The sequence below is a fragment of the Entelurus aequoreus genome, linkage group LG02 (assembly GCF_033978785.1).
Source record: "Entelurus aequoreus isolate RoL-2023_Sb linkage group LG02, RoL_Eaeq_v1.1, whole genome shotgun sequence".
Lineage (NCBI taxonomy): Eukaryota > Metazoa > Chordata > Actinopteri > Syngnathiformes > Syngnathidae > Entelurus > Entelurus aequoreus.
This window is the reverse complement of record NC_084732.1, coordinates 35,122,292-35,150,168: the sequence shown is the minus strand read 5'-3', so window position 1 is coordinate 35,150,168 and position 27,877 is coordinate 35,122,292. Positions and strand designations below refer to the sequence as shown.

The 27,877-nt window shown below is 40.7% G+C and overlaps 1 protein-coding gene across 3 annotated transcripts in view; it reads left to right on the top strand.

The window, feature by feature from the left end:
* Positions 1 to 27,877, top strand: part of cnsta (consortin, connexin sorting protein a) — a 38,898-nt gene that overhangs the window by 1,021 nt on the left and 10,000 nt on the right. Inside the window, exons 2-9 of one of the 3 annotated variants that reach the window (XM_062025900.1) lie at positions 8,800 to 8,958; positions 9,083 to 9,412; positions 17,323 to 17,897; positions 18,637 to 18,667; positions 19,193 to 19,279; positions 19,849 to 19,930; positions 20,338 to 20,359; positions 22,240 to 22,303. In XM_062025900.1, the coding sequence (XP_061881884.1) occupies positions 8,946 to 8,958; positions 9,083 to 9,412; positions 17,323 to 17,897; positions 18,637 to 18,667; positions 19,193 to 19,279; positions 19,849 to 19,930; positions 20,338 to 20,359; positions 22,240 to 22,303 (1,204 nt within the window). In that variant the 5' untranslated portion in view covers positions 8,800 to 8,945. The remainder of the gene's footprint in view (positions 1 to 8,799; positions 8,959 to 9,082; positions 9,413 to 17,322; positions 17,898 to 18,636; positions 18,668 to 19,192; positions 19,280 to 19,848; positions 19,931 to 20,337; positions 20,360 to 22,239; positions 22,304 to 27,877) is intronic. The other 2 variants (XM_062025905.1, XM_062025904.1) reach the window with 2 other exon arrangements.

Below are 27,877 nucleotides of genomic sequence, written 5' to 3'. Positions count from 1 at the left end.
CTTGAGGCGATATCAAATTAACACTAGAGCTGGCCCGCCGATTATATTCAGCGGCGGTGCCGCGGTAACACCGCATTCACCGCTAATTCTCATACTTGCCAACCCTCCTGGGAGACTCAAATTTCAGTGGCCCTACCAAAAATCGTCACGTCCGCTTTTCACCCAGTCCAGCGAATGCTGGCCCAGTCACATAATATGTGCGGCTTCAGCGCACGCGCGCACACGCTCGCGAATGCAACGCTTACTTGGCCAACAGCGATACAGGTTACACTGACGGTGCCCGTATAAATAACTTTAACACTGTTAGAAATATGCGCCACACGGTGAATCCACACCAAACAAGAATGACAAACACATTTTGGGAGAACATCCGCATTGTAACACAACATAAACACAACAAAACAAATACCCAGAATCCCATGCAGCCCTAACTCTTCCGGGCTGCAATATACACGCCCACTACCACCAAACCCCGCCCCCCCAACCCCGCCCGCCTCAACCGACGCACGGAGGGGGGTTTGGTGGTAGCGGGGGTGTATATTGCAGCCCGGAAGAGTTAGGGCTGCATGGGATTCTGGGTATTCAGTGTTTCCCATAAACTGCCAAGATACCTGTGGCGGTGGGGGCGTGGCTATGGGAGTGGCCATGGGCGTGGTCACCATGACATCATCGAGTAATTTGCATAATTTACTACAATGATATGATTTTCTCTAAAAAGGCTAAAAAAATGTATACTTACTAATTAATAATAACAGTTTTGTTTCAAACGTCCATCCATCCATCCATTTTACAATAAAATTACAACACTTTATGTACATATTTAAATACAGATTTGAACAATAAGTTATTCACTGAAATATATTTATTAATTGTGGTTCTTACAAAAAATATATCTTATAAAATATAAAAGCTAAAATGTCTCATAAAGCTCTGCCCCTTTAATTAGTGCATACTAAATAATGTAACTTTAGCCTACTACTACAACCATATTATTTACCAGCAACATAAAGTGAAACAGAGGCAGAGGTGTCCTGCCACAGTCAGTAACAAATAAACAGAAAACAGTAGTGGTGGTAGATAGACACAGAGCTTCATCCAACATCTGATCCACTGAACAAAGAGCTCCAAAAATCTTGAACTTTAGACTGCCATCAGTTTTACTCCCTACACTTAACCATGTGTTTCCTACTGCCTGCAGACTTTGCACCCTTTGTTATATACACATGTTGTGTTTCTAATATAAATACATTTAATAAAGTCAAATACAAATAAGGCAACAAGAGAAGTATCCTACACTTCTCTTTTGTTAAGTAAATCTGAACAGCCGATATGGGCATCTACATCAACTATATGATTTGCCTGAGAAGCTGGAGAGGACAAAAAAATATATATATATATTTTATTTTTATTTATATTTTTTTAATTTATTTTAATTTTTTTAATTTGTGGCGGATATAATTCTTTCGTGGCGGGCCGCCACAAATAAATGAATGTGTGGGGAACACTGGTATTTGTTTTGTTGTGTTTATGTTGTGTTACGGTGCGGATGTTCTCCCGAAATGTGTTTGTCATTCTTGTTTGGTGTGGATTCACAGTGTGGCGCATATTTCTAACAGTGTTAAAGTTATTTATACGGTCACCGTCAGTGTGACCTGTATTGCTGTTGGCCAAGTATGCATTGCATTTACGTGTGTGTTTGTGCTAAAGTCGCACATGTTTTGTGATCGGGGCGGCACGATGTTGGAATGGATGAAGAGCGGACGTGATGCCAGCTCGAAGAGGACGATAAACGCAGTGCCTTTGAAGCACGCCCCCAAGACTGTGGTCCAGGTGGACTATGAGGTATAATGACTGATGAACAACTTCGTTCGATATTGAAAGATGCCTCAGCTCAAAGCCTGAGCCCCGACATTTAAGGCCTACTGAAACCCACTACTACCGACCACGCAGTCTGATAGTTTATATATCAATGATGAAATCTTAACATTGCAACACATGCCAATACGGCCGTGTTAACTTATAAAGTGCAATTTTAAATTTCCAGCTAAACTTCCGGTTGAAAACGTCTATGTATGATGACGTATGCGCGTGATGTCAATCGTTGAAAAGGATGTATTCGGACACATTGTATCCAATACAACAAGCTCGGTTTTCATCGCAAAATTCCACAGTATTCTGGACATCTGTGTTGGTGAATCTTTTGCAATTTGTTTAATGAACAATGAAGACTGCAAAGAAAAAAGCTTTAGGTGGGATCGGTGTATTAGCGGCTGGCTGCAGCAACACAACCAGGAGGACTTTGACTTGGATAGCAGACGCGCTATCCGACGCTAGCCGCCGACCGCATTGATGATCGGGTGAAGTCCTTCGTCGCTCCGTCGATCGCTGGAACGCAGGTGAGCACGGGTGTTTATGAGCAGATGAGGGCTGGCTGGCGTAGGTGGATAGCTAATGTTTTTAGCATAGCTCTGTGAGGTCCCGTTGCTAAGTTAGCTTCAATGGCGTCGTTAGCAACAGCATTGTTAAGCTTCGCCAGGCTGGAAAGCATTAACCGTGTAGTTACATGTCCATGGTTTAATAGTATTGTTGATTTTCTGTCTATCCTTCCAGTCAGGGGTTTATTTCTTTTGTTTTTATCTGCAGTTAAGCCCGATGCTATCACGTTAGCTCCATAGCTAAAGTGCTTCGCCGATGTATTGTCGTGGAGATAAAAGTCACTGTGAATGTCCATTTCGCGTTCTCGACTCTCATTTTCAAGAGGATATAGTATCCGAGGTGGTTTAAAATACAAATCCGTGATCCACAATAGAAAAAGGAGAGAGTGTGGAATCCAATGAGCCAGCTTGTACCTAAGTTACGGTCAGAGCGAAAAAAGATGCGTCCTGCACTGCACTCTAGTCCTTCACTCTCACGTTCCTCATCCACGAATCTTTCATCCTGGCTCAAATTAATGGGGTAATCGTCGCTTTCTCGGTACGAATGGCTCTCGCTGCTGGTGTAAACAATGGGGAAATGTGAGGAGCCTTTCAACCTGTGATAGCAGATCCATTCTATGTGTCATACTTGATCATTTCGCGATATTGCCATTTTTTTGCTGAAAGGATTTAGTAGAGAACATCGACGATAAAGTTCGCGACTTTTGGTCGCTAATAAAAAAAAGCCTTGCCTGTACCGGAAGTAGCGTAACGTCACAGGTTGAAGAGCTCCTCACATCTGCACATAGTTTACACCAGCAGCGAGAGCGATTCGGACCGAGAAAGCGACGATTACCCCATTAATTTGAGCGAGGATGAAAGATTCGTGGATGAGGAAAGTGAGAGTGAAGGATTAGAGTGCAGTGCAGGACGCCATGGTGTATCTTTTTTCGCTCTGACCGTAACTTAGGTACAAGGGCTCATTGGATTCCACACTTTCTCCTTTTTCTATTGTGGATCACGGATTTGTATTTTAAACCACCTCGGATACTATATCCTCTTGAAAATGAGAGTCGAGAACGCGAAATGGACATTCACAGTGACTTTTATCTCCACGACAATACATCGGTGAAGCACTTTAGCTTCGGAGCTAACGTGATAGCATCGTGCTTAACTGTGGATAGAAACAGAAGAAACATGCCCCTGACTGGAAGGATGGACAGAAGATCAACAAAACTATTATTACTTCTACTATCAGGAGACACCGAACCAAACACTGGACCTGTAACCACACGGTTAATGCTGTGCCGCCTGTGGAAGCCTAGCAATGCTGTTGCTAACGATGCCATTGAAGCTAACTTAGCTACGGGACCTCGTCAGAGCTATGATAAAAACATTAGCGCTCCACCTACGCCAGCCCTCATCTGCTCATCAACACCCGTGCTCACCTGCGTTCCAGCGATCGACGGCGCGACGAAGGACTTCACCCGATCATCGATGCGGTCGGCGGCTAGCGTCGGATAGCGCGTCTGCTATCCAACTCAAAGTCCTCCTGGTTGTGTTGCTGCAGCCGGCCGCTAATACACCGATCCCACCTACAGCTTTCTTCTTTGCAGTCTCCATTGTTAATTGAACAAATTGCAAAAGATTCACCAACACAGATGTCCAGAATACTGTAGAATTTTGCGATGAAAACAGAGCTGTTTGTATTGGGATACAATGGTGTACCAATACTTCCACTTCAACCATTGACGTCACGCGCAAACGTCATCATATCGAAACATTTTCAGCCGGAAGTTTGCCGGGAAATTTAAAATTGCTCTTTATAAGTTAACCCGGCCGTACTGGCATGTGTTGCAATGTTAAGATTTCATCATTGATATATAATCAGACTGCGTGGTCGGTAGTAGTGGGTTTCAGTAGGCCTTTAAACAAATTGCAAAAGATTCACCAACACAGATGTCCAGAATACTGTGGAATTATGTGGTGAAAACAGACGACTTAAGCTGGCAACCGTGCTATTCCAAAATGTCTGCTTCAACCCGTGACGTCACTTACAAACGTCATCATACCAAGACGTTTTCAGCCGAATATTTCGCGGGAAATTTAAAATTGCACTTCATAAGTTAACCCGGCCGTATTGGCATGTGTTGCAATGTTAAGATTTCATCATTGATATATAAACTATCAGACTGCGTGGTTGGTAGTAGTGGGTTTCAGTAGGCCTTTAATGAACAAGCATCCCAGAAAAGATGGCAGGTATCTGGCTTGGGCACATCAGATTAGATCAGTGTGTTACAAACTGAGCAGTTTAAAATCCTGAATGGTTGGTTTATTCATTGTTATTTTATTTTCTAATTTATTAGCCTGTGGAAAAAGTTAATGTTGATATTTACCTCAGAAGACTGCAAATAGAAAAGATGCATTCAATTTTTATTTAAATTGTATTTGATATGCCATTGATATTTTTAAATTATTATTATTATTATTTGAAACTCGATTTTGCATGTCACTATAAAGTTATACAAGCCTTGCTTGTTCAATATTCAATTCAAAACTTGTTTGGGTCCCTATTAAAAGGTTAATTTGTTCAACTTTGGCCCACTCTGTATTTGAGTTTGACACCCCTGGTGTATACTGTAGTCCAGGGTTGTCCAAACGTTTTCCTCTGAAGACCGCACACTTGAGAAATCAAAGCATGCGGAAACCATTTTGATGTTTTTCCTTTTCAAAACCAAAACAATATATCATTTTTTTTTTTTACCTTTAGGGCTCCCCTCAAGTTTGGCCCTAGTCATAAAATGTAAAAAAAAAAAGTCACATGCATATATATATATATATATATATATATATATATATATATATATATATATATACACACGCCAATTTTTTTTAACCCAATGCGGCCCCCAAGTCAAAAAGTTAGGAGGATGGAAAGTGCTTTGCTAATAAAAGTGTAACACTTGTAACACTCCTTCATAATTTTTTATTTTATTTCAACACTTAAGTCTCTTAATCCACTTTAGATCTATCTGTTCATTATAAGTTTGTGTTTTTGTTTTATGACTTTATTTTGTCAAAAAAAACCAAAATGTTTTTAAAAATCTGACAAACACAGAGATACAATACAATATTTTCCCCCCAAAAAATTCAAAATTGTATTTTGCTGTCAAGCAATTGGGCCCATGAATAGGTCAAACAACATTGATTTAAATGTATTATTTTTTGAGCAATGACAGATTTAAAGTAAAAACTGCCTGCCTTAAAGTAAAAACTGCCTACATGGCAGCTTTATGTTATCAGAGTCAACATTGCAACCTTTTCTCGTTACATTTCACCTGTTTGCTCTTTTATTTAACTTGAAAAATTATTATTTTTTGTTTAATAGTAGAATGTACTGCGGGCCGTTAAAAAATTAGCTTCGGGCCGCAAATTGTCCACCGCACCACACTTTGGACACCCCCGCTATAGTCTTAAGTCCGTCCATATTTTAGATGTTTATGTTGTCAGTCCAAAGTCTGCGGGCTTGTCTCTTTTTTTCTTCCTATCCTGTGTGCTGATTAGCTCTTTCCATTTCACATGTCTTTCATTATTTATGGAACTCTGTGGAGAAAGAGTTGATTGTTGTGTGGAACAGACAGCTCTGTGGGGGACTGACAGATGAGGGTACTGTTGATGAAAAAAAACATGAGCCACATACAGTAAGTAATGCATCAATGAAACAAGGGTTAGAGGTTGTCATTCACCAAGGGAGCAACTAAGAAAATGTACCATATACTCCCATATGTGTAAGTTTTATATGCAATCTAAAGGCTCATCTTATTTGTATGACCATGATTTATGGATTTCATATACTTAGATTGCTTGTATATTGCAGTGATTTTTGGACATTTGGCAACCACAGTAAGCATAAGTTGTTTTAATTTGGTAACTAAGCAATGGTTTTGGAAACAATATTATACTAAAAAGGAAAACCTAAAAGTGTGAAAATAGCCTGAGAACCGCAATTGTAATTTGTTGTACAGCGGGTGAAAAGTTTCACAAAGTGCAATGTGGTCAAAGTGATCCTAGTGTAATAATTGAAAGAGAGCAGAATGTACACTGCAAAGTCATTGTGTTTAGTATCAATGTGAAGAGACCCACCTCCTTGGTACACACTTAAATAGACCCTCCCCTGTTATGTCTGATCAAAGGTCAAGTAGTTTACTATTACTTTACAGTGGTTAGTAGATATTAAAGCAGCTGGGGCAAAATTAAAGTGCACTGACTTCACTATAAAAGTGGGTGACATTGTTATCACCAGGAAAGATGAGGTCACCTACCTAGGTTCCATTCTAGAGGCTAATCTTTCCTGTGATAAAATGGCAACCAAGGTAATCAAAAAGGTCAACCAACGAACGAGATTTCTCTACAGGATCTCCTCTGGTCAACAAAAGCACCATGAGGATTCTGGCGGGAACTCTCGTTCAACCCTTTTTCGATTACGCATGCACCTCCTGGTACCCTAGCTAGCACCTCCAAAACCCTCAAATCTAAACTCCAAACATCCCAGAACAAGCTAGTCAGATTACTTCTAGACCTCCAACCCAGATCCCACCTCACTCCTACCCACTTTTCCAAAGTGGGCTGGCTCAGGGTGGAGGACAGAGTAAAACAACTTGCACTGAGCCTAGTCTATAAAATCCGCTACACCTCCCTGATACCGAAGTACATGTCAAACTACTTCCTTAATGTAAATGACCGCCATAACCACAACACCAGGGGGAGCTCCACTAACCACGTTAAACCCAGATTCCGAACTAACAAATGTCTTAACTCATTCTCTTTCTATGCCACATCAATGTGGAATGTGCTCCCAACAGGTATAAAATAAATGGCATCTCCATCCTCCTTCAAAACCGCAATAAAAGTTCACCTCCAGGCAGCTACAACCCTAAACTAACACAATAACACTAATCAAATGTAAACAATCAAATGCAGATACTTTTTCTTATGCCTTCTGATCTCTCTCTCTCTCTCTGTCTCTGTCTCTGTCTCTGTCTCTGTCTCTGTCTCTGTCTCTGTCTGTCTCTCTCTTTCTGTGTGTCTCTGTCTCTGTCTCTCTCTCTCTGTGTCTATCTGCCCACTACTTGCAGACCTACACTGCTCCAATATCCATTTCTCTGTTCTCAATTGTTGATGACTGATGATAACAACCAAACCTAACCCCCTCCACACCCCGGATTGTCAATAATGTAAATAATTCAATGTGATTATCTTGTGTGATGACTGTATTATGATGATAGTATATATCTGATAGTATATATCTGTATCAAATGTAAACAATCAAATGCAGATACTTTTTCTTATGCCTTCTGATCTCTCTCTCTCTCTCTGTCTCTGTCTCTGTCTCTGTCTCTGTCTGTCTCTCTCTTTCTGTGTGTCTCTGTCTCTGTCTCTCTCTCTCTGTGTCTATCTGCCCACTACTTGCAGACCTACACTGCTCCAATATCCATTTCTCTGTTCTCAATTGTTGATGACTGATGATAACAACCAAACCTAACCCCCTCCACACCCCGGATTGTAAATAATGTAAATAATTCAATGTGATTATCTTGTGTGATGACTGTATTATGATGATAGTATATATCTGATAGTATATATCTGTATCATTAATCAATTTAAGTGGACCCCGACTTAAACAAGTTGAAAAACTTATTCGGGTGTTACCATTTAGTGGTCAATTGTACGGAATATGTACTTCACTGTGCAACCTACTAGTAAAAGTCTCAATCAATCAATCAAACTACTGTACTTGGCTGCAACCAGCAGAGGTGCGCTGTTGATTCAGTCGCAACTAGTTTGCTGTCTGAAGAAGTTCAAAACACACATCATCACAAATCAGCTATAAGTGTTTGAGCTTTTGATTGATCGTTATTTTTTTACCATTGTTGATCAAGGAAATTTGCTCAATTACTGGTTAACTTCTTTTTGCACTTTGATGACCGTTAAGGTTAAAAAAAGTTGCTTGCAGAGTTAAAAGGGACTGTTTGCAACCTTTATGTGAATGCTTAGATGAAGGGGTTGTTTTTCTTCTTTTAAGGTTGTGATAGTATTTGGGGTTGCTAAAGACATATTGTTCCGCATGAATGTGGAATGGCTGTTTTGGGGCTATATTGTCAAGCAAACACAGATTTGTTGTAAAGATTTCGTGTAATACAAATGTGCGGGACAAACGATTAATTTTTCTATAACTTGTTGTACAAGTCTTGGCAGTTGTTGTGTTTGCACTTTTGTGTTCGATTCTATCTCTGTGCTGGTGTTCATAGGATTGTCCCTTGTAGGCCTGAAGTATGTGTTTGGCAAACCAGGAATGATGTCAAACGTCTTTTTTGCTTTTACCTAGACTGATGGAGGGAATCTGACTATTCTGCATTAACAGCGCTCATAGCTGGCATTTTCTGTCTTCTTATCTCTGCTAACTGGAAGAAGACTCTGTCTAATTGATGCAACAGTAAGTGGAAAGTTCAAAGGTTGTGAGGGTAGAGCCTGATGGATCATGGTGGTGAGTGCCAGACTTTTAGAACTGCTTTGTTTATTCTTTCAATGTTTTACTTGTATGGAGTCAATATATTACACTATATTACTCTATCATCATTTTCGTGTGTTATTTCCTTCCCTTTCTAAAGGTCAGTTGGACTACGAAGCCAGAATAATGTCACATGTAATGGCGGGTGGGGTCGAGCATTGTGACAATAACACGCCACACCCTGATCTTTTGACTTCCCAAAACCTCAACGAGACTCAGACTGAACATTCTTCAGCTTTACAAAATGAATTTGGAGGCGGTGCGTTTTTCAACAACAACCAGGAGGCAGAGAAAGAGCGATACCAAGAAGAAGAAGAGGACATTGATGAAGTGATGAAGGACGAGGAGGAAGAATCTGAGGCATCAAGTTGCCTACTTAACTGCCAGTCCACAGATACTCCTATGACTGACTCCTCCTATTCAGAAACAGGTACATAGCAGTCCACTCTACTATATTGAGGCACACTGCCAAATAGTGAGCACAGAAAGCGTGACTAATATGTTAATATTAGGCAGTCCCTCCAGGATTTCGTGGGCTTGTTTGTGATTGTTGCGGCCTAAAATGCCTGAATTTGCGACAGCTTTTTCAATTAACACTGAATGCAAATTTTATGAATTTGTAGTCCATGTTTAAAGTGTTCTTTGTAAACTTAACTGAAAAAGCACAAGATTTCAACACAAAATTGAAAAGAAAAAAAATACTGTATTGACATTTTTACTCGTTTTGTACCACGCAGACTTTAAAGTGGACACTAGATGACAGTACAAGCACAAACTAGGAGGTCATTGCCAAATCTTTAATATGTTATGATAGGCCTGGGCCATGTAGCCTAAAAATAACATCTCATAATTTTTCACAAAAAAATCGATTTGTGATTTGTTTCCCTACTTTTTAAAGAAACCATTGAATACAAATGACAGAATTAATTCAAAACAAGTTTTTCTTTTATTTGATCAGAAACTAGAAGTTTGAAATGACACAGCATACTCTGCATCTCACTCTTGGCAAATTGTAATTTGAATAATGTTATTCTTTTTACAGTACATATGAACTTGTACTTGTATTTTCAAATAATTAAATTATGAGCTTCCCCTGGAAAGCAATACTTCTGTCTTGAATAAAATACTTCTGTTAACAAAAGTGTAGCATTGCCTATTGCATGCAAAAAAAAATCTCCAACATTGAGATTAATCAAATGAAAACTTCTGTCTTAAATAAAATACTCCTGTAAATATAAATGTGGTGTCATACATTGAGAAGACTTTTTAATAGTTTTAGTAAGTGGATAAAGGCAGGCTTTTTTTCACACATTTTGTGTGCAGAGCGACTGCTTTAATGATTGCTCTGTGCATTGTGCTTCCTTTTCATCATACATACCTGGTGTAAATGATTTCACCACAGTCAGATGCATTTTAACCGGAGTTTTGTTTGTTGTTGCAGTCTTGTTATGCTGCTGCCTTTTTTAAAACTTTTAAAAATGTTGCACCGTGTAGTCATTTGTTCCACAACTGTTGCCGTAAAATCAAAGTACGGACACTTATTTTCTTTGGAACAAACGTCTCGCACAGTGCAAGCATTTTGGTCGCACTTGCGACAAAAAATACGTTGTCCAAGTATCGGAAAAAAAGTAGCACACGTTTGAATACAGATTTTAACCCTTTAATTAGCATTTTGCTCCTAAAATAAATACATCAGTATTTGATCAAACTAGAGTAAAATTTCCACCCATCTGTACAGCATGTTTGAAATAAAATTAAATCATAACCATAACCAAATGGACAAGTGATTGACGCGGAAGTGTCACTAATCACTCTGTTGTGCGTGTTGAAAGCTGTGTGTATTTCTCCCTCCTGCACCATGCACAGAGTGGAGGGGGGCTGGAACCCCGAGCTCACACACTCAGTCTTCCAACACAGAAGAAACAAGGTCTTAGTTGGAGGAGCTGGTCAGTAAAAGATGTTTTTTCACCACCTAAAAACTTGACACAAACTGCACTGTGCAGTAGTAACTACGAGGATCAGAGGAAATCCATCCATCCATCCATCCATTTTCTACCGCTTGTCGCGGGGGGTGCTGGAGCCTATCTCAGCTGCATTCGGGCGGGAGGCGGGGTACATTTGGACAAGTTGCCACCTCATCGCAGGAAATATTGAACAATAAAGCAATAATTGAAGTGACAAACCTGCCATCCAAACAGTACCCTGTTTGTTGACAAGATCATACAGCCTTGGAAGCACATTCAATCTAATTATTAAGCAGAGGTAACACAAACAAACAAAAAGAAGATTGGAGATTATATTTGACTTTTCTTATATAATTTTCAAGGCTTTTATTTTTTTCTTATATCAAAAAACCTCCTAAATTGGAATTATTTTATGCAAAACCTACTTTTCTTACTTGTTAGTACCTGTTTTCGTGTATTTGCGATCCCCATCAGTCCCGAAAATTTTAATTAAGCACAATTTAGGGATGTTCTTTGTTTAATTAAGCATTGCAATAGGCCTTATAATGGCATTGTGCATGAGTGCACACGTGTACAATGGGTGTTAATATTGAAATTGTGATGTTTAAGACATTTCATAGTGCTCCTAAATTGTTTCCTGTGCTACAAACGTTTTTCTCTGCTGCTATTTTTTTTCATTTAGCTAAGCTGAAGGTGAAAAAGCTAAGCGTACTGCCCTGATTAGCCATGTTTTTAATTTCCACTAAGAAAGGTATGTGGGTATGTGGGCTTGTATTAAGCCTCAGGGAGTTGAACGCCCCTGCCTTACATAGTTCCGGGTCACCCTTGGGCAAGGTGTAGCACCCGAATTCCCCCCCCCCCCCATCAGGGTTACGATACCCCCCATGAACTACACTAAGAGAGGATGCGTTACCCGGCCCGGAGGAAGCCCGGGGCCCTCCTCCGGAGCTAGGCCCGGAGGTAGGGCTCGTCAGCGAGCGCCTGGTGGCCCGGGCTAGCCACGGAGCCCGGCCGGGCACAGCCCGAAGAAGCTACGTGGACACACCATCTTCTCCGCCACGTGGGCCCACCACCCGCGGTCGGAACCAGTGGGGTCGGGTCCGCTGCCAAGTGGATGGCAGTGAAAGTGGAGGCTCCGGACGGACCAATTCGGGGCAGCAGAGGCTGACTTTCGGGACGTGGAACGTCTCTACGCTGGTGGGGTAGGAGCCTGAGCTGGTGCGAGAGGTGGAGCGCTGGGGCTTACCTCTACGCATAGCAAGGGCTCTGAAACCACACTCCTGGACAAGGGATGGACCTTGTTCACTTCTGGAGTTGCTCAGGGTGTGAGGGCACAGGCGGGTGTGGGGATACTCACGAGTCCCCGGCTGAGTGCCTGTACGTTGGAGTTCACCCCGGTGGACAAGAGGGTCGCCTCCCTCTGCCTTAGGGTTGGAGGGGGGGAAACTCTGACTGTTGTTTGTGCATACGCACCAAACAAAAGAGTTCAGAGTATTCGGCCTTCTTGGATACCTTGCATGGGGTCCTGTATGGGGCGCCGGCAGGGGATTCCATAGTCTTGCTGGGGGACTTCAACGCGCAAGTGGGCAATGACAGAGATACTTGGACTGGCGTGATTGGGAGGAACGGTCTCCCTGATCTGAACCTGAGTGGTGGATTGTTATTGGACTTCTGTGCTAGTCACGGAATTGCGATAACAAACACCATGTTCAAGCATAAGGATGCTCATAGGTGTACCTGGTACCAGAGCACCCTAGGCCAAAGATCAATGATCGATTTTGTAATCGTATCAGCTGAGGTCGTATGTTTTGGACACTCGGGTGAAGAGAGGGGCTGAACTGTCAACTGATCACCATCTGGTGGTGAGTTGGGTTAGATGGCGGGGGAACCTCTGGACAGACCTGGCAAACCCAAGCGTGTAGTGCGGGTGAACTGGGAACGTTTGGAGGAGTCCTCTGTCCGGAAGGACTTCAACTCCCACCTCCGGCGGGACTTCTCTGCCATCCCTGTGGAGGTTGGGGACATTAAACAGGAATGGGCAATGTTCAAAGCCTGTATTGCTAAAGCTGCAGCTGCGAGCTGTGGCCAGAAGATCTTAGGTGCCTCAAGGGGCGGTAACCCTCGAACACCCTGGTGGACAATGGTGGTCAGGGAAGCCGTCCGACTGAAGAAGGGTATGTTATCCCGGGGGACTCCGGAGGCAGTTGCAAGGTACCGACGGGCCCGAAGGGCGGCGGCCGTGGCTGTGGACGAGGCTAAGCAGAGGGTGTGGGAGCAGTTCGGGGAATCCATGGAGAAGGACTATCGGGCGGCACCAAAGCTGTTCTGGAAGACCATACGGCACCTCAGGAGGGGGAAGCAGGGAACCATCCAAGCTGTGTACGGCAAGGATGGGACTTTGCTGACTTCAAGTGAGGAAGTCGTAGGGCGTTGGAAAGAGCACTTTGAGGAACTCCTGAACCCAAATACATCAGACACACCCTCCCTGATAGGAGCAGGGCCTGAGGATGATGGGGGATCGACGTCGATCTCTCGGAGTGAAGTCACTGAGGTAGTTAGACAACTCCACAGTGGCAAAGCTCCGGGGGTTGACGAGATCCGTCCAGAAATGCTGAAGGCTCTGGGTGTTGATGGTCTGTCTTGGTTGATACGCCTTTTCAACATTGCGTGGAAGTCTGGGACAGTGCCAAGGGAGTGGCAGACTGGGGTGGTGGTTCCCCTTTTCAAAAAGGGGGACCAGAGGGTGTGTGCTAATTACAGGGGTATCACACTACTCAGCCTCCCTGGGAAAGTTTACGCCAAGGTACTGAAAAGGAGGGTCCGGCCGATAGTCGAACCTCAGATTCAAGAGGAGCAATGTGGATTCCGTCCTAGTCGTGGAACAACTGACCAACTCTTTACGCTTGCGGGAATCCTGGAGAAGGCCTGGGAGTATGCCTATCCAGTCAACCTGTGTTTTGTGGATTTGGAAAAGGCGTATGACCGCGTCCCCCGGGAGATCTTGTGGGAGGTGCTGAGGGAGTGCAGAGTGAGGGGAACCCTGCTGAGGGCCATCCAATCTCTGTACAACCAAAGCGAGAGTTGTGTCCGGGTGCTTGGATGTAAGTCGGATCCGTTTCCAGTGGGGGATGGTCTCCGCCAGGGCTGCGCTCTGTCACCTATCCTGTTTGTGATTTTCATGGACAGGATTTCTAGGTGGAGTCGTGGCCATGGCGGAGAGGGAATACGTCTCGGGGGGCTAAAGGTTGCGTCACTGCTGTTTGCAGATGATGTGGTCCTGATGGCACCTTCGGTTCGTGACCTTCAGCTCTCACTGGATCGGTTCGCAGCCGAGTGTTCAGCAGCTGGAATGAGGATCAGCATCTCCAAATCTGAGGCCATGGTTCTCAGCAGGAAACCGATGGTTTGTACAGTCCGGGTAGGGGACAAGACTCTGTCCCAGGTGGAAGAGTTTAAGTATCTCGGGGTCTTGTTCACGAGTGAGGGAAAGATGGAGAAGGAAATCAGCCGGAGAATCGGAGCAGCTGGGGCAGTATTGCAGTCTCTCTGCCGCACTGTTGTGACGAAACGAGAGCTGAGCCAGAAGGCAAAGCTCTCGTTCTACCAAGCTATCTACATTCCTACTCTCACCTATGGTCATGAAGTGTGGGTAATGACCGAAAGAATAAGATCGCGGATACAAGCGGCCGAAATGAGTTTCCTCAGAAGGGTGGCTGGCATCTCCCTTAGAGATAAGGTGAGAAGTGCAGTCACCTGAGCGAGACTCGGAGTAGAGCCGCTGCTCCTTCGCTTGGAAAGGAGCCAGCTTAGGTGGTTCGGGCATCTCGTGCGGATGCCTCACGAGCGTCTCCCTAGGGAGGTCCTTGTTGCACGTCCCACTGGGAGGAGGCCCCGCGGCAGGCCAAGGACCAGATGGGGGGATTACATCTCCTCTCTGGCCTGGGAACGCTTCGGGATTCCCCAGGAGGAAGTCGCAAATGTTGCTCTGGAGAGGGAAGTCTGGGGGTCTCTGCTGGAGCTGTTGTCACCGCGACCCGATTCCGGATAAGCGGTTGAAGATGAAGATGAAGATGAAGACTAAGAAAGTAAGGGACAGGAAAGGGCTACAAAATCTCATTGGGGCAAGAGGAGAATAAAAAAATTAAAAAATAAATTTTTTTTAATCATCTGCTACAGAAAACTCAAATGTATCGATAAAATCGATACATCGCTCAGGCCTAGGTTATAACTAAGAAACACTACCAAAGGCTTCCTTATTGTCCGCTGTCTGCTCTGCCGTCCACAAGTTGCAAACATTCTCTGTGTATGTTTTACGCGAGAAAAGTGTTTGTCCATTTAAAACATTTATTTATGTTCCGACATATTTACCCCCGCACGTTAAGAGCATTTGTGAACTGTTGAGAGCGATCTATAGTGGTAATTTTTGTTAGTAAATGAGCGACAATGGAAGATTATCATCACACATCTCCGTCATGTAAATGGTGCTACATTAAGAACTCAGTTTTTAATTGTTCTTAATTGTCGTATCAAGGATGGGATAAACACATGTTAAACATATAAATTCATGTAAACTCTGAAGTAAATGTTTCATCATTACATTAGCCAGAAGGCTTAGCGGTGTAGGCAGGGACAGGAAGTAGGTCTGAGCTATGCGGGATTGTGCCGTTTCAGCAATAAAGAGCGGATATTTTTTTATACATTGTTGTTTCTGCTTCCTCTACACAAGAAACAAACATATATTTTGATTAGACAGTTGATGTGCCAGTTTGAGCGCCGATCTAGACAAATTGGCTTGATTAAAATTATGCAGATTTGCCAAAACGTGCGGGGAAGTTGCGGGCTTTGGACAAAGTTGTGAGGCCGTGCATAATTTGTGGGGATCGATTGAATTTGCGTGAAATGGCATGATGGCAACATTGCAGGATCCTGTAGGTACTGCAGATTAAGGCCATGTCCACAAGAACACGGAGAGTTTCAAAAACACATACTTGGGGTTAAAACGATCTCCAACCACCCAAGTGTTGTTTCAAAACTGTCTGTCTACACACAAACGCATACACTTGCTGTCATGCACATTTTGTCCAATCAGAAGCCTGAAAAAAGCAGCAATAGCTTGTTTATTTTGATGTACTATACATGCAGTGGCATGTACATTATCTTTAAAACCAGCCTGGATGTATACAGAACCCTGGGAACATCGTTAAAGAGCGAATGCATGTGCTGCTAAAACCCAACACTCATAGAATTACCATTTGTTTAGCAACATAATCATGCCATGTTCAGCAACATGGTGATGTATTACATGTGCAGTGAAGTGTACATTATTTCTAAAATCAGCACGCACTAACGAGCCAAAGAAACCCGTTTGTGCCGTGTACACACATACGCTAAGCGGGGAGTTTTGGAACTCTACACTTTGGGCAGCGTTTGCAAAAGTCTGCGTTTTTAAAGACAAAAGTATGTGTCTGCGTGTGGACAAGAGGCCTAAACGCAGAGATAAGTATATGCGTTTATTAAGTATCCGTGTTCGTGTAGACATGATCTCAGGTGTAACAAAATAAAAAATGTAAAGAGTTTTCTCTAATAAATTGTGGATCTGCTATTAAAAGTTACTTTATTGCTTGTCAGATGCCACCTTTATAAGCGCCTCCAAACACTATGCCAGCACTTTTTAAATGTAACACTTAATCCTTCAGACACATCCTTGTTTTGTCATATGTTCAAACCCTCACATCACTGGGCAAGAAGGCACTATTTTAGTGTTCCCAAAGTACAGTAATATAGTACAGTAATATATTTTTACCAAGCGGTAGAGAATGGATATGATGGATATTACTGTCAAATTATTCATTTTTTAAATTAGAGTATTTACATTTGATTAATTTCAATAATGAGTTACATGCTACATATTTTTTGTGATTAATCTTGTGCACGTTGACTTTGACAGCCCTAATTTTAACATGCAATGTTAATCACCCACAGCATTTCATATCATGTTCAATGAATAGCAAGACAACACCTATGTTTGTGCGGCACAATAAAAATAGTTGTCAGGCCTGAGCATTGGCGCACAAAGAATGATGGCATATGGGAGTCAACAAAGGATAGCCGTGATGCATTCTGGGAAAACGGAGAAAAGAAGGATGCAATTGTGGCTTTCAGAGGATACATCCCCTGAATTGTGACACAGCTACAATTTTGTAGAAGTGCCAAGATATACGGTCAAAAATATATCCTCCTGTCGTAACCTATAAAATCAACTCACATAAAGAGACAACATTAAGTACCACATGCTTGTAAAGAGACAACTTTTAAATAGCGAATTGCGAGTTCTCTTGTTTTAACACTTTACTTTTGTCCTTCTTTACTCCAATAGGAAGCATATTGGAGAATCCCTTCAGTCCTGGTACAAGTCCAGAACCTACATCCCCTGTCATCCAAGAGAAATCATCTCCCATCAGCCCTTTGGAAGTGGATCAGAGTGAAGTGAACTTCGGTGGCTTTAACGTTGAACCTCTTGCCTCCAGCACATCAGGAGTGACCTTCACTACAGGGCCTGTGCTCTCTACTCATATATCTTTAACCTCAGACACTGGGCTGAGCTGCACTGATGGACAAGCGCTTGTCTCACTTACATCCACTCCAGAACCTCTCACAAACTCTACTCTGCTCTGCGAAAGACTTCCATGTACCATCGGGTCTGCTGAAATGACATCCACCTCAAGGCCCAATACTTCCATTACCTCTATTAATCAAACAATCATGCCCCTCACCCTCATCACCAAGCACACAGAGTCTTCATCCTCTACTGGACCTCTACCCTCAGAAAACAATACTTCCTCTCTGGTGCCCACTTGCTGCACTACAAGGCTCACCTCTCCTCTAATGGACTCTCTGGAGCAGTTGGCCCATAGAGGCGATGATGTTCGCCTTCCACTCGACCTACATCAGGTAAGCGGTCTCTCTTGTCTACCAGCATCATCTTTTAAACATGCACTTCACAGTCTGCAGGAAACTTTTCAAACAAAATATTCCTTTTGATACAGGGAATGTCATAATAAGGGGTTAAAAAGGTACAGCGTACATTTTGTTTTGCCTTCGTGAGACTTAATTATGCAGCAATTCAACTCCAGTGCTAGTACAATCTCCAACGCCGACAGCAGTACACTGATTAACTTAATAAGATTTGCAATGATCAGACACCTAATAGGCAAGGTGGAGGAACATAAGGCTTTTTGACTTATTGTTCTTAATTTGCAACGCAATAATTTCAGTGCGCAAGATATGTGTGAAGATAGATTTATTTGGTTTTACTTTTATTGTCCATAGATCACTCTAAATACAATGTACTGGTCCTTTAAGTAGGAATGTGACAGCTTTTTGCATCCTCTCTCTCTCTCTCTCTCTCTCTCTCGCGCGCACGCACGCACGCACACACACACACACGCACTCTTTTTCTGTGATCAGCTGAGTTACATAAAAGTGACACTGACACTGGCTGAGGAGAGGTAGATGTCCTCTAGTGGCATCTTCTTATTTTGTACTGAAGAGTTGCTCTTTCTTCCTCCCATGGACATTGCCTTTTTGACTCATTTTCCATCGCCGAGTTTAATCCTTCAATTTTGCTGTGCTGTTTTTGTATCAATTACAAAAAATGTTTGTTGTTAAATAATCTTATCTACTCCTGCAGATCGCTGAGGCCTCTGTCTTGCATGAAGATTGTATCCTTATCATGGTGTAAACAAAATAGTTTAGTTTGCTAATTCATAATAAATTGTGCAATATGTGTGCAAAGATGTGTTTTTATAAAACTATTGGTTTGGTTGGACATCAGTTCATGTTTAACAGTTACCAAAGTAAAATTGTTCTGCTTGACATTGTCAGAAAAGGGCAAAGTGCAACACTTTCACTTCCAAAGGTGTCTGCAAACAGAAAGAATGTGACCATTTTGAAAGCCGGACACGATTATAACAGTCAAAGAGAAGGGGACGCTGGCTTATCTATTCCATGTGTGAATAGAGAAGGCTGGTTGGAGAGAGCGAAGCATGTCAAAGGAGGATTGTATTATGGCTCGTTGCTCATATACATAAACATGAGCGCTTTGTCCTCCTTTCTTTCCAACACTTTCGCTTTGTTCTTCCTTGTTTTCTCATGTATAAAGTTATGTCCAGAAAGTTAAAATAACGTATATACTTAAACATTACTGCATTGCCCATCTTGTTTGTCCTTTAACTTGTGCTCTTCAGACCAGCTGGCTTTAAGGTGTATCCAGCTGGAGAGGCTCTACCACCAGAGAGTTTTGGACAACCTCAATGCTCTTCAGCAACAGTGGGGTAAAAATGCACACACACACACACACACACACACACACACACACACACACACACACACACACACACACACACACACACACACACACACACACACACACACACACACACACACACACACACACACACACACACACACACACACACACACACACACACACACACACACACACACACACACACACACACACACACACACACACACACACACACACACACACACACACACACACACACACACACACACACACACACACACACACACATCTGTCTGTCTGTCTGTCCATATATCCATGGATCTACCTGCAGTGTGAATGCACAAAGGCAAGGGGTACCATTTGCACCCTAATTCTGATAATTATAGTATTTTTGCTGTCTGCTACATGCTTATATGCTTTAATGCATTCCAGAAAGTACTTTTTTTTTGTCGATCGCTCTAGCCCAACCACTAAAACCCCAGTCTCCTCTAATTGGTCTCTTTTCATCAGTCAAAGCCAAGTTTAGAGTAAAGCAAATGTCATTATTTTTTTTGTAATAATACCATATCTGTCTTTTTTGTGCTTTCTTGATAGAGAGTCAGTGTATGAGAACCTCCAGCAGTCTGGAAGCCCGACATCTGGACACTCTGAGAGACATCTGCCAGACACACACTCGGTCAGTGCGTGCTTCTCTTTGTGTACACTGTAAATGTAGTTAAAGTTCATGGCAAGGTTAAAGAAACAACATTGAACATGCTAATAAGATAAAACAATCATTCAGTAAACCACATTGGCATTCTTATAATGTTTACTTGAAAGTCATTTTGTGTGTTGCACAGTGTTACGACATGCATGTTGCGTGTGGTTAATATTGAATTAAAGGTTTAAAGAAATATGCTTTCACCCCACTTGACTCTTACTCTGGCACACTTACACACCCAGCCACGTTGTAATAGCCTGAGAAATATTCTCAGACTATTATTAGAACGGGAGAGTAGAGAATCATCGCCTGTGTGTCACATCTTCATTTACTAAAACGTAGAACGTACTCACAATGTCGTTTTGTCTGTTTCCTCTTTATAGACCATGTGCTGCAGATGTGGCGGTAAGACACTCGCTATTTTCTCTCTCGTTGTATATGATAGGGCGAATGTGCATGCTCATAGAATGAGGTGTGTGATGTTTTAGTTTGCATCCAAGGAACTATTACCCTCTTGAAAAGACAAGTGCTTGTGCTAAAGATGCCCCGATGCCCATCATTGGATCGGATTGGGGCTGATATTTGCCTTTTTTAACTGATCTTTACCGCAGCTGTGTCCCAATGTTTACATGACTAAAGATTGTACACAAGTGCAAGATTCTTTCAAATGCACAGGAAAAAAATGCCCCTCTCAAAAGGAGTACCAAACAAAAAAACAATAAAAATTCATTTTGCTTGTAATTAGCAAAAAATCTGCCAATGGAACAAGTCAAAATTGTCTTGGTAAGATTTTTTTTTAAATTAGACATATTTAAGTTTTAAAAACTTAAATTTATTCTTAAAATTAGCAATTAAAATGTATTATTAGCTATACTTACTAGTATTGCAAAGTTTTGTTTCTTACACCAAACTTGTGATGCTCAAAAGTAGTAATTTTTTCTCAGAAGATTTTTTTGCCTGAAAACAATTTCTTATGTCTCACTGAAAAAATTCTATTCAGCGGATTTTAACTTGTATTAAGTTTAACATATTTTGAGTAGAAATTATAAATATACAATATACTTGGTGAGATTTTGAGTTTTTCCAGTGTGGAATGCACATTCAGCGTGACACAATTACATTTCCATATTCCTAGTTACACACATGAGAGAGTTGCATGAATTACAGGAGGGTGCGTAACTTGCCAGAACACCGGCTGGAATTTGAGAACAAGCTGCAGCAAACGTGTTGTGTGTCCACAGCGCTAAGGCGCTTCTAAGATACTAATCCTCAACTATGCTACGCAACTACACTATGGTGGAAAATAAACTAAGTTTTTTTAAAGACTAGAGGAAAAGAAACGGTTTGCCCTGCTACGCACACGTTTAGCAGAACGACCCAAGAAGTTAACCGCTAAAGCTTCAATGTAAAGTAAGCGTGATCGATCCAGATGTTGATACCTAGTGTAATATCAGTATTTTTTGGAGTCTTTATTGTTCATAAATTCAAAGGCAGAAGTAGTTTTTGCTTTTGTTTAGTTCACTTTATTGTGTTAAAAATTGTATATTGCATTTAATACCGTAAATTTAATCCATCATGTGATCTACAAAAATACTATCAAGTTCTACATTTAATTTGATAGGATTTGTAAAAATGTGTTAGACTTAGACATAGACTTAGACTTCCTTTTTATTGTCATTCAAATTTGAACTTTACAGCACAGATAAGAACGAAATTTCGTTACATAAGCTCATGGTAGTGCAGGATAAAAAAGCAATAAGGTGCATATATAAATAAATAAATATATATATAAATAATATATAAATATATATATATATATAAAATAAATAAATATATATATAAATATATATAAATAAATAAATAGATTACTGTACAGATAAATATATTGCACTTTTTCACATGCGTCCACGTTTATGGATGTATGTTATATTGTCTTTTTTATTCCAGCGAGTTAATCCATTTTGGGGGGAGTTGAGGGGATAATTTAATTATGATGCGTTCAAGAGTCTTACGGCCTAAGGGAAGAAGCTTTTACAGAACCTGGAGGTTCTGCTTCGGAGGCTGCGGAACCTCTTATTATTGTTATTGTGTTTACTTTAGTTAACTGCTGTAAAACATTGTCAGTTCTAAATTCTTTTGTATCGGAGTGGAACTCGAAATCACTTCAGATCTGAGGCAAAAACATTTGGATTGAGATCAGAGGAAAACATGTTGATTGGGTCATCCCTAGCTTGTACCTTTTTATTAGGTGTCGTAAAATATTTTATACTTTTGTGTATTTACAGTCTGCATCTCTTGACTTAAGGCCCACCATTAAACAAGGGGATACACTGCCTCCACATCCATCAGGTGAGAGAGTGAGCAAGACTGTGTATGTGTGTTTTAGAGGTGTGTGTGTGCGTGCATGCGTGCGTGTTAGAGATCATTGATGTATTTTATGTTGCTCCATATTTGACAGAGGTTTATTGCTGAGACACGGTGTTCTCTTGTCGGTACATATAAGTGACACACACACTTGGAGTGTGATAGCTTGCTTAACTAAAGGTTTCAGTATCAGATCAGGTTAACTTGTAAAGTATATTTATATACAGTAATAAAATGTTTGTGATTTTTACTGCTTTGCTATCCAAACCGGCCTCTGTAAGTGTTAACTGGCCATTATAAATACCTTTACAACTACTGTACAGTGTTCTTGTTTGAAGGCCTTAAAATGTGTTAACGTTACATGCACCCAGGCACTTTTGTTTAGCTATACACATTGTGAAATTAACTGTTAATGTATGTCATGAGTGTGTGTGTGTGTGTCTGTTGGACTGTATTTCTCAGCTTTTTGCATGTACACTTCCTGCGCAGACAAAATTGGGATTGAGTTTGAACCAGATTGTGTAAAAAAATTAGTCAATGTAAACTGGCTTGCTAGCTTAGTACAGTACAGTACAGTACAGTGCAGTGTATGCCATGCTGTGATTTAAAACACATTTAATAATAGTTACCACTAGTTATGTGCGATAACACTGATTTTCTTTCCATTTTGATACTAAGTAAAGTTTAGACTGGTATCGGCGATGCCGATCCGATACCTGCTGGAAATAAACCTAAAGTGTCTGGTAAAATTAACACATTTAAAGTGTTGCTGCTATTGGGGAATCATCTTAAAAGGATAAAAAACACAGGGCGAAACAAATGATTGCGTTATTCTGCACTGAATATCTTATTATTATCTTATTTATATTCAACTCAGTATGTAGTGTCTCCAAGTAGCCTACAATAAAAGGTTTTATAATACTGAGTGACTCATTTTGATTGCCAGTAATTTTCTTAAACTAATGACAGACTGAATAACTGAGCACAGCACAGTGTGACGCTGCGCAAGCGGTAGAAAATGGATGGATGGATGGATTAAAATTAGAGCATAAAGATCTGGTATCGGCGGTATAAATATTTCAGTATCAATCTGCACATTACTAGTTACGACAGTGCATGACATGCTGTGATTTAAAAATGGGTTATAAATGGCAAATGGGTTATACTTGTATAGCGCTTTTCTACCTTCAAGGTACTCAAAGCGCTTTGACACTACTTCCACATTCACCCATTCACACACACATTCAAACACTGATGGCAGGAGCTGCCATCCAAGGCCCTAACCACGACCCATCAGGAGCAAGGGTGAAGTGTCTTGCTCAAGGACACAATGGACGTGACGAGGTTTGGTAGAAGGTGGGGATTGAACCAGGAACCCTCAGGTTGCTGGAACGGCCACTCTCCCAACTGCACCACGCCGTCCCCAAAACACATTTGAGTTGAGTTGAATTTGTGGATTGAACCAGGAACCCTCAGGTTGCTGGCACGGCCACTCTCCCAACTGCGCCACACTGTCCCCAAAACACATTTGAGTTGAGTTGAGTTTGTGTTTGGGGATTGAACAAGGAACCCTCAGGTTGCTGGCACGGCCACTCTCCCACGCCGTCCCCAAAACACATTTGAGTTGAGTTGAGTTTGTGTTTATTTCGTACATGCATGCATACAACATGATACATCACAATTTCCAGTTTCTGTATTCAACATGTTTGAAAAGGAGTAGGAAGAAGCAGAGTTTATTTAATCCTAACCCCTTTTCCTTTATATGGCAGTTGCTAAAAATTTTGTTCACTCCCTGTTTTAAGTTTATTCACAATATACTCCATAACTAATAACATTAAAAATAAATAAATAATAATTAGTGAAGTAAGTTACATTTCATATGGTGGGATGAATAAGATTAACTTGAAAATTAATGGATGGATGAAATAAATTCACAATGTTTATCATGAATCTTCTTCTTTAGACTTTGTAAACACTTAAAGTTTGAAGAGTTTCTTGAAGTGGATCATATTAGTACATTGTTTGATTTCTTTGGTTAATCTTTTCCATAATGTAATTCCACATACTGATATACTGAAGGTCTTAAGTGTTGTACGTGCGTACAAATGTTTTAAATTGCATTTTCTCTAAGATTATATTTCTCCTAGTAATAGTTACGACAGTGCATTACATGCTCTGATTTAAAACACATACTGTATAGTGATAATCATGACCGTGCATTCCATGTTGTGATTCATAGTCATAGTTCAGTTCATTTTTTTATTTAATTAATTAAAAATCAAACAAAGAAATAAAATACAAATCAATCAATCAACATAACATTAAAGTAAAATATGAATGAAAAGCAGCAGAAAGAAGTTAAAAACTTATATCTGCCCCCTATTTTCACAAGTACAACTGACTTTCAATGTTGGTGACTACAAAGCCATATTTTTATTTTATAACAATTTAACCAATAATGAAGAAATAATTATACTCTGTCATATCTTTTAATCATCATGATTTTTCCTTTTTTTTAATAGAGAAAGAGATTTACATTGTTTTATTCCACTGTGTTAGTTCCATAAACTAACACATCTGATTGAAATACTTATTTCCATTATCACTGTTCTAAGTCTAGATGTATTAAAGATCTCAGTTAATTTCAGATTATAATTACTTTCTCTTTTTACATATCTGTTTTGAATGTTGTTTGGTAGAATTGTTGCATGTGCTTTGTACATTATTTTTAGGATATTATACTCTACCAGTTCATGAAATTTGAATAAGTAACTGTTTGAATATCGGGTGTGTGTTTCCTGTATGCATTTCCAGTAATGATTCTTAAGGCTCCTTTCTGCAGAAGGAAGATTTGATTTAAATATGTTTTCCACGCAGTACCTCACTCTTCAATACAGTATGCTTGATAGATATACAATCAGTGAGTTAAACACAATATACAATGCTTTTTGATTTAGCAATTCCTTCCATATGAGTTGGGAAATTGTGTTAGATGTAAATATAAACGGAATACATTTATTTACAAATCATTTTCAACCCATATTCAGTTGAATATGCTACAAAGACAACATATTTGATGTTCAAACTGATAAACAATTTTTTTGCAAATAATCATTAACTTTAGAATTTGATGCCAGCAACACATGACAAAGAAGTTGGGAAAGGTGACAATAAATACTGATAAAGTTGAGGAATGCTCATCAAACACTCATTTGGAACATCCCCCAGGTGAACAGGCAAATTGGGAACAGGTGGGTGCCATGATTGGATATTAAAGTAGATTCAATGAAATGCTCAGTCATTCACAAACAAGGATGGGGCGAGGGTCACCACTTTGTCAACAAATGCGTGAGCAAATTGTTGAACAGTTTAAGAAAAACCTTTGTCAACCAGCTATCGCAAGGAATTTAGGGATTTCACCATCTACGGTCCGTAATATCATCAAAGGGTTCAGAGAATCTGGAGAAATCACTGCACGTAAGCAGCTAAGCCCGTGACCTTCGGTCCCTCAGGCTGTACTGCATCAACCAGCGACATCAGTGTGTAAAGGATATCACCACATGGGCTCAGGAACACTTCAGAAACCCACTGTCAGTAACTACAGTTGGTCGCTACATCTGTAAGTGCAAGTTAAAACTCTCCTATGCAAGGCTAAAACCGTTTATCAACAACACCCAGAAACGCCGTCGGCTTCGCTGGACCTGAGCTCATCTAAGATGGACTGATACAAAGTGGGAAAGTGTTCTGTGGTCTGACGAGTCCACATTTCAAATTGTTTTTGGAAACTGTGGACGTCGTGTCCTCCGGACCAAAGAGGAAAAGAACCATCCGGATTGTTATAGGCGCAAAGTTGAAAAGCCAGCATCTGTGATGGTATGGTGGTGTATTAGTGCCCAAAACATGGGTAACTTACACATCTGTGAAGGCGCCATTAATGCTGAAAGGTACATACAGGTTTTGGAGCAACATATGTTGCCATCCATGCAACGTTACCATAGACGCCCCTGCTTATTTCAGCAAGACAATGCCAAGCCACGTGTTACATCAACGTGGCTTCATAGTAAAATAGTGCGGTTACTAGACTGGGCTGCCTGTAGTCCAGACCTGTCTCCCATTGAAAATGTGTGGCGCATTATGAAGCCTAAAATACCACAACGGAGACCCCCGGACTGTTGAACAACTCAAGCTGTACATCAAGCAAGAATGGGAAAGAATTCCACCTGAGAAGCTTAAAAAATGTGTCTCCTCAGTTCCCAAACGTTTACTGAGTGTTGTTAAAAGGAAAGGCCATGTAACACAGTGGTGAACATGCCCTTTCCCAACTACTTTGGCACGTGTTGCAGCCATGAAATTGTAAGTTAATTATTATTTGCAAAAAAAAATAAAGTTTATGAGTTTGAACATCAAATATCTTGTCTTTGTAGTGCATTCAATTGAATATGGGTTGAAAAGGATTTGCAAATCATTGTATTCCGTTTATATTTACATCTAACACAATTTCCCAACTCATATGGAAACGGGGTTTGTAAAATAGCAATAGTTTTAGATAATTTAGCTTTTGTATCATTTAAATGTGATTTCCATGACAAATGTTCCTCAATCATCTCACCCAAAAACTTGATTTATTGTGTTCTTTGACATATAATGAGCCATCCACACTTCTCCTACCACTGCAAAAACCATACATTTTGTTTTACTAGTATTCAAGGATACTTTATTTACATCAAACAATCTTATAATGTTGATGAATTTCTTTCCAACCACCTCTATCGAACACATCTGTAATATTTTGTCCTGAATAAATTAAGGTTGTGTCGTTCGCAAATAAAATACTCTTAAACAGTTTGGAAACCATGGTAATATCATTGACCTACACAAGTAATAGTTACGACAGTACATGAGATGCTGTGATTTAAAACACATACAGTAAGTCATGACAGTGCATGACATGTTGTAATTTAAAACACACTTGGTGACAGTTACGACAGTGCATGACATGCTGTGGTTTAAAACACATAAAGTAATAGTAATTACAGTGCAAGACATGCTGTGATTCAGAACACGTATAATAATAGTTACCACGGGGCATGACAGGCTGTGAGTTAAAACACATAAAGTAACAGTTATGACAGTGCAAGACATGCTGTGATTCAAACCACATTTAATAATAGTTACGACACTGCAAAACATGCTGTGATTTAAAACAGTAATATTTAGGGCAATGCATGACATGCTGTAATTTAAAACGCATAGTAATAGTCATGACAACGCATGACATGCTGTGATTTAAAACACATATAGTAATAGTCATGACAATGCACGTGCTGTGATGCGTTCAGACCAGAAGAGTTTTTTCTGAAGAAATACTTTGACATGAACTTTCTTGACCAGAAGAAATAATCTGAATTACTGTCACTTGTAACTACAGACTGCTACACACATATACAGTATCTATATGTAAAGTCATGGTAATAGGAAAGTAAGGCCCGTCGTTACTTTTATAGCTGCTGCCAATGGTAATACATTATTTTACACCTGACACTTCCTACTTTGTTTCTA